The 8,175-nt window shown below is 48.5% G+C and overlaps 1 protein-coding gene across 1 annotated transcript in view; it reads left to right on the forward strand.

The window, feature by feature from the left end:
- Positions 1–8,175, forward strand: part of NUDT2 (nudix hydrolase 2) — a 15,458-nt gene that overhangs the window by 5,442 nt on the left and 1,841 nt on the right. Inside the window, exon 2 of the mRNA XM_004712375.2 lies at positions 6,605–6,738. Coding sequence (XP_004712432.1) covers positions 6,612–6,738 — 127 coding nt within the window. The 5' untranslated portion in view covers positions 6,605–6,611. The remainder of the gene's footprint in view (positions 1–6,604; positions 6,739–8,175) is intronic.

Raw genomic sequence — 8,175 nt, forward strand, 5'->3', positions numbered from 1 at the left:
GTTCTCCCAAGGTTCTTCTTAGGAGACCAAGACTTTCATCCATGTACTCCCCTCCCTGCCTTTGCCTCCACACCTCAAACCAGGGGTGAAAAGCCCTAAAACCCAGTCTGTGGACAGGACACTAGCCAGATATTTTTAAAGCCTTTGTTTGAATAGAGATTCAAGGACTGGGACTCTTGGAAGTGGAAGTAATTATCTAAGGAACTTGTGTGTCCAGTGGCTGCAACAATGGGCTAAAGGCTAGCAACCATTGAGAGGGTGGTGCAGGACCCTGCAGTGTTCCGTTCTGTGGCACTCAGAGGGGCGCTATGGGTGGGAGCCAACTTGATAGAACCTAACAACATTTTAGAAGAAGAATCAGTAGCCCAGTAGTAATATTTTAAATATTTAATTTTAATATGAACGTCAATATTTTCTTACTCCTCAACCTGTTTTCATGATGCCTACATTTCTTTTCAGTGGAAAGGATCTCTTAAAAAAAATAAATAACCCTTAGTAAGCAGTTACATGATCAACAAATGAATTTGTGTGCATGTCCATCCTAAGCTGCACTTCCGTGGTCAACAGAACCATATAAGGAAAGAGCACAGACTTTGGAGTCAGGTATGAATGTGTTACGAAGGGCCATCGAGTTGATGCCAACTCATAGCGACCCGAGGTACACCACTGCCCATTCCTGCTGCATCCCCACAATCCTCTCCCTGCGCGAGCCCACAGTGGCAGCCACTGTGTAGATCCATCTCTTTGAGGGTCTTCCTTTTTTACACTCAGCCTCCACTTTGCCAAACACGATGCCCTTGTCCAGAGACTGGTCCCTTCTGAAGCATGTCCAAAATACAGGAGTCAAAGGCTCGCCACCCTCCTCCCTTTTGGTTTTGAGCTGACATGCTGAGCTCTAGGTTTGTTGAGTCTCCACAGTGATTCAGCCCACTGGGTTATTTCTGACCATTGGCCATAGTGTAAAAGGCTTTGCCGTCAGGCAGAGTGTATTTGCTCTGACTCCCCTGGCCAGCGCTGGGAGGGACAGTCTCATCCTCCGCTAGCCCTTGATGGACACTGCAGTAGTCGGGTTGCATAGTTATGAGTCACACCTGGAGCAAGACGGTCAGAGGGCCTGAGAACCAAGCCCGTAAACCGTTCTAATCTGCAATAGTGGATGCATCCTAGTAATAGTCCCTTGCCCGCTTCTGTAGTCCCACCTGTGATGTGCTGAACTAGTCTACTGCCAGTCCTGGTTTTGTGACAGTCTCCTTTGTGAAGCATGCCCTCTTTAAGGAGTCACGTGGCTGTGACTCCTTTGGGCACCATTATGACCATGCTAGATGGGCTCCCTCATCCAGGTGTTTTGTTTTTGTCTCATCTTTATCCTGTTTAAAGCTTAATAAAAGGGGTTTTTATTCCCTTCAGCATCTGAGAAGCATTCTGTTTGTACATCTTTCAAAACAAGGTTCTTTCTTCTTCTAGCAGCCCAGAGTATATTCAGTGTTCTTCTCCAGTGCCATCATTTGAAAGCATCAAAATCGTGTCTTTTCCTTATTCGCTGCTCCACCTTCACAGGCATATGAGGTGCTTGAAGATACCATGGCTTGGGCCAAGTGCACTTCAGTCCTCAAAGCGACATCTTTGCTTATTAATACTTTAAAGAGGTCTTTTGCAGCGGGTTTGCCCAATGCAACGTGTCCTTTGATTTCTTGACAGCTGCTTCCACAGGCATGGATTGTGAATCCAAGCAAAATGAAGTCCTGGATAACTTCAACCTTTCTCTTTTCATCATGGTGTTACTTACTGGTTTGTATTGAGTTTAAATCCATACCAGAGGCTTTGATCTTTGTCATTCAGTGCTTCCTGTCTGCTTGGCTTTCAGCAAAGTCATGTCATCGGCATATCACAGCTTGCTAATGAGACCACCTTCAGTCCTAATACTTCATGTTATCCAGCTTCTTGGATGATTTGCTCAGCCTACAGGTGGAATTAGTGTGGTGAAAGGATACAGTCTTGATGCACACCTGTCCTGAGTTTATATCACTCAGTTGAGATATGGATTCCAACTCTAATTTAGTCATTTACATCAGCTCTGCCCTTGCGCAAGTGTTGTAATGTTTTTGAGTCTTGGTTTTCTCATCATAAATGAGATACTAATGCCTCTCTTAGAGACTTTTGTGGACATTGGAAACTACGTGGAAAGAACCCGGCAGCATGTCGCTCTCACAGTCTCCACAACAAACCCCAAAACAAACCCATTGCCATCCAGTCGACTCCAGCTCCTAGCTCCCTTGTAGGACAGAGTAGAACTTCCCCAAGCCTATGCTCGTTCACTTTCTATTTTCAAACTTTGTGATGTGAGGTGGGTGACATGTTACAGAGCAATTAATCAGTTTTACATCCAACAATGCATGCACGTTTTGTTTCAATCCCTTCTTACAATCCCCCTCAATGTAACATCACCTCTTCCACTTTTCCCTGTCTCCTTTCTCCGTACCTACTTCTTTCCTAACCTTTTTGTCCTTTTCCTGCAGTTAAATGCTGCCCTTTTGATCTCAAGTGGTTGATGAGTCTAAGGAGTACATGCCGCACAAGGGTTATGGTTTCCCTTATACATCTGTCTATTGTATTGCTGAATGTTGGGTTCAGGGCCAGCCCCTGAAGGGAGACTAAGGGCCATAGTGGCAGGGTTTCCCCCAGTCCCTATCTGACCAGGAACCCTGGTCTCTGATGATTTTGCATGTAGCCCACATTGGGCTCCCACGCCACTGAGCACCTTCTAATATAATCCCTCTCCATGCAGTTAGTGACGGTTGTTCTGCATCGTGTAATTCTTCTGGTCTCAGGGTCATGGACACCTGTATTCTCATGGCCCGTTGGTCTCCTGGACTAATTATTTCCATGTGTCTTTGATTCTCATCACAGGGAGAGACCAATCATAGCAGCCAAGATGACGGCTCACACTATTTTTAAACCCCGGCCCCTCCTCCCCAAATTAGGATGTAGATCATTGTCTTTGTGAAGGATGGTATGCCAGTGGACCTTGCTGTCCCCTAGGACTCATGGCCTGAGCACTCACGGCCAGAGCCTCGTTGCCTTGTTTCTCAGGAATTTTCATAGCCTTGCCCCTGTGTGCCCCTCGTTCGTGGACATATGTGAAGATAAATCATCATGGACTAACTGCCCTGGTCATCCCAACCCCACACCCATTCAACCTGTGAGTCTGTCCCATAGTCCGGCCCCAGCTCACTGCTGTTGCACGATGGGGACTCTAACAGGATTTGCCTTTGTTGCTTGTAGCCCTTGAACTCCTCCCAGCGCCTTCCCCTGCCTCCATGTTTTTACCAACCTCCCTCTCAGTGTCTGCTGCCGAGGCTGTAATCCTGGTGGAATCTTCCTCCCTCAGAGCAGCTGGTGGGTTCAAACTGCCAACTTTGAGGTTAGCAGCTAAGCACTGAATCATTGCACCACTTGGGCTCCTGTGGGGGCGGAGTTGGGAGCGCTAGCGTGTCTAAAGGTGTATTTATGAGCGCTCTGGGGGCTGAGCCGTGTTCGCAATAGCATTCCGATTAATTTGATGAAAACATTGGAACACAACACATCAGTACAGTCATCTATCTGTGAATTCCATTTTGACACCTAGGTCCTGAGCCTCCTAGCCTGTGAGGGAATTGCTTACAGAGACAAAGAATCTAAGAGCACTTTTCCGTGGCTTCTGGAACCTTCTGATGACATTGAGGGGGTTTTGTTCAGTTTTTCCCCCCCTATCCTAACCACCTCAGGCACTTTGCCACTTTTCTGAAGTGTGAATTGCCTGCTGTCAGCCCGGAGTTCTCACCTCAGCAATCCTGGCTGCAGGCATATTTGCATATTGGATGCTGTGTGCCTTAACCCCCTGAGGTTTGCATCCATTTGGAGTCCTTGTGGGAAAGCTGGCTGCTTTCAAACCCCAGAACAGTTGGTGCTCCGTGGTCTCCAGAAAAAACAGAAAACCCCCAACAATAGCTTCATTGATTTTTATGTAAATGTCACTCTTCAGGAAAACACTGAGCTTTTTCCCAGGCGTGCCCTCCTCCCCCCGCCCCCCAACTTACCCTGAGCATTTGTTTTAGTGGGAAGTAGGGAGAGAGTAGTTGAGCCAGTGAACATCTGTTGAGAGCAGCTATGCTTGGCCCAAGGACACAGATGGAACCTGTCCTATTTCTGTGCCGAGGCCCACCGCACTGGGCCCCGTGCTCTGTCCTGTGCTGGCTCTGTGCCACATTGCCTTACCTAGGCTGGAATCTATGTTTCCCAGGATGCCCGGAGCATAGAGTTCTGGATGACAGTTGACCACAAGAGAATTGTATAGTTAAGATTTGGAAAGCTGAAGTGAAGTGACAGGCACTTGTTTACTGCTGTGGTGGACGGAGCAGGACACCAGGCACCAGTGCAGGGACATTGACACTGATCTGCTGACTCACCTTGTTGGCATGGGACAGAGCTCGGCAGGGGGGAGGGGCAACGGTGGGGGGGGGGGTTGTGCTTCCCCAGCTCCTTCAACTGCTCTTGCACCCTGGGCCAGGTATGTGCATGTGTTCAGCTTCCGTGGGTCACCTACCTCCTTACACAAGGAGATGGTGAGCAGAGGTCCAGGATCCAGGCTGTCCTCCTGTAACAAGTCCCAGGTGTTCTCATAGGTTCCATTTGTCCTCACAGGTCTTTGTTTGTTCTTCTCCACTTCATTCATAGCCAGCTTTTCTTCCCAACTACCAGCCCAGCTCACCGAGAAAGAATTCAGACCCAACACCAGGAGTGCTGAATAGAGAGCAGTTAGCCCAAGCCAACTGAAAGGGCAACAGGGAGTTCTGCCATTGTAGCGCTCTTCTGTCCATGAGGCCAGAGCCTAGATAGGAAGGAAACCTGTGGTCCTTGCTCTTCTGGTTCCGTTGCAATGCACAGTTGACTGGTCTGATTCTTGGATTGGATCATTCCTGCACGTGAGCATCCACTGAGATATGTTTTGCTAGAGTGCTCCTTTTTGGTTCCCTAAGCACCCCCAGAGAAGCTTGGCCTGCGCCTCTTTCCCTGGTGGCTCCAGGAACCCCGCTCTGGCCTGTGTTGCCCACCTCCATGTGGGCATCTTTGCTTTCCCATGCTGCATTGGTGGTGGCAGTGGGGTGGAGGAATGCTCTGCCCCCTAATCTTGGGTCCTTACACTTATCTAGGGGTCCCAAGGCAGGAATATGATACCGTACATCTGTTTACCACTTTGTGCCACTTTCTGAGCATTTTTATAGGGAGAGAACATGAGGATCGGTGCTTGTTTCTGGCTGAACCATGAACCAGCCATTTGAAATCCCCGTTCACCATCTGCAGTGACAGGGTGCTTCCAGGATGGAGGAAGTTCTCAGCATAAATAGAGAGCTCAAGGAAATAGAACACAGTGTTTAATAAGAGCTTGCCACCACTTTACATATACCAGGAGGGTTAAAAAGTTAGTGGAAAAATCCATTATCTTTTTATTCTATTTTCCCATGAACTTTGTGAAAGCCTTCATAGCTATATATAGATAGATAATTAACTCAAACAGCATTGCATTATATATGATTGTGAATCATGTTTTCATTTAATGTATGAAAATTTTATAGGCTGTGCATTTAGACCTATCCCTTTTTAAGAAATGGTTGCATAATCTTCCACCATAGAAATATATTACGTTTTATCATTCTCTTGTTAACGTGTTTGGGGGTTTTGCCTTTATTTTTCTTTGTGTTGATCATGCAAATCAGGCTGTAGCGAGCATCCTCATCTGCACACCTGAAACATCAATTTCTGTATGTACAAGTGCCTTCCAGTAGAACTGCTGGGTCTGAGGGAAGTACGGTTTACAGTCTTATTACATATTACGTCCCAAACTATTATTATCAAACTGTCCTAAGGGAATATGCCTGTTCACGCTTCCGCCAACAGCATACGAACACACAGACTATTTTGAAAACCTTTTTTGAGATTATTTCCAATCCTTAATATCTCTTGTTGTGCCTTGTAGAAATGGAAAAGGTGTGTCAGGTATTTTATGAGGCAGGTGCTGTTCCTGAGGGTGACATCACCCTCTCTTGGCTGGGCCTGTGAATCGCCCTGGAGCAGGTTTCCCTTTAGGTTGACAGAAGCCAGTTTATGTAGATTGAGCGCCCATGCGGGGCCTGTGGAGAACAGCAGCTCCTCGCCCAGGAGCCATCTCTGCCTCAGTTCTGCAGTATCTCTACACCAGCCCCTTCTCTGGCTTTCTGAATCCTCTAGACCAGGCCCTGCTGATTGGAGATCCTTACAAGCAAACCCACTGAGATGCTTCTATTTTCATGGGTTCCCTTCTGAAGATCTCCATACACCGTAACTACCATACAGCGGCCCTGTGTGTTTAGGAGGCCTTGGGATGGAGGCTCGTTGACTCAGGGCAGAGGTCAGAGTCTGACAACTCCATCTTGGACTCCTGGTTTCCTCAGTGGTCTTCAGCATGCTGCTTTTTCTCCTAGGTGATCAGCCCCAGTTAGCTAGTCCTGTGCTACTCACAAGTATCGATCTTCTTCTTTTGTGTATGTTGCTTCCCAGTGTCCCACGTTTGATTTCTTTAAATCCTTAGATAGACCATGGCCCTGAGAGCGTGTGGCTTGATCATCTTCAGAAGACTCCCCATTCCCAAAGTAGACAAAAACTCCATAGAGTTTCTACTGCTGCAGGCATCGGATGGCATTCATCACTGGACTCCTCCCAAAGGTGGGAAGCCAGGGGGTTGGCTCTTGGGGAATGTCAAGCTCTGCTCAGAAATCTACCCTGCCAGATATCCATCCCCTCCCTCCCCCTGACACACATAGTCACACAAGGCTTTTCCCCAGAAACCATGCAGCAAGAGGGGGCGGGATGAGCAGGAGCTCTTGAACTTTTCTAGACATAAGATCTCCACACCAGGCCAAGCTAGAGCTAGAAATAGACTCCTGGGACCAGAGCAGAAGCAACACCTCGCTATGTTGAGAGTAATGTCCATCAGCCTCTGTGGCGAATGTTTGTGTAGGAGGAAAGGCACTGAACCAGGCACCCAGGATCTTGGGGTCAACTCCTGATGACACTGGTCAAGTCCTGACCATCTTTTGGGGGCTTGAGATTTTCATTTGTCCGCCAGCCTATGTAAGGAAAAATGGAGAAAGGGGAGCCATCTTCGGCTAAGACCCTTAGGACGGGCCCAGCGGTTACTGATGGAGAGCGTGGCTCTGGCACATGTTGGAATGAGGAGCCCAGAGGGGTCAGCCCCAAAGCAGGGGGGAGTAGGGCAGAGATAGGAATGAACAGGGATCCCGGGTTGGAGGAAAGCAAGGAAATGGGAACAGGAAATAAACACCTTCCGTATATTTGAACTGCAATGGGGAGAAACAAGGTGGGAAAAAAAAGAGAAGTGTCATAACTGCTATGAACAGGAATATTCACACTTGTCTTCTGATCAGCGAAGTCACCCTGCAAGCTCCCTCCCATTGAAAGATGTCACGAACTTCTAATGCTTTCATGCTTGGGCCTGGGAAGACGTGTCCCTGTAACTCTGAAGGGGTGAAGAGTGAGTAGATGCTGCGGACAGGATGTGCTCAGAGACTCCCCACACCTCTTTGGGAAGGCAGGGCATCCTGGCTATAAACACGCAAACCCAAATCACTGCCAGTGTGTCAATTCCGACTCTCAGCGAGCCTATTGGACAGAGTAGAACAGCCCCTTTGGGATTCTGGGGCTGTAACTGTTCGTGGGAGCAAAAAGACCCAGGTTTCTCCCACAGGGCAGCTAGTGGGTGTGAACTGCTGATACTGCGGTTACTGGCGCAACCCATAGCCCTCTGCTCCCTCAGGGCTCCCAACACGGCTAGACCAGGTACTATACGGTGAGAATTTCCCCCGAAACCATGAGCTAGAATGGGCTTTTAGGTGCTGAGCTGCTGGCTGTTTTCTGCGGGAGCTAGGCAGAAGCCGCGGACTCAGAGCACTGCAAGGAGGGCCCTTGGGAGCGCAAAGCCTCATGCCCACACTGAGTTTCTGCTTCCCGCGAGCATTGCTGGGGCCCTGTGTAAGCAGAGGCTGTGGAGGAACTGGGTTGCAGCCTGTCCTGAGGAAACTGCATGTGCAAGAAACTATGACCAGGGCCTTCCCCATTCTTCTTAGCACCACCCCCCCCCCC

This window comes from Echinops telfairi, unplaced genomic scaffold (genome assembly GCF_000313985.2).
Source record: "Echinops telfairi isolate 266 unplaced genomic scaffold, ASM31398v2 ScPeMD7_25;HRSCAF=90, whole genome shotgun sequence".
Classification (NCBI taxonomy): Eukaryota; Metazoa; Chordata; class Mammalia; order Afrosoricida; family Tenrecidae; genus Echinops; species Echinops telfairi.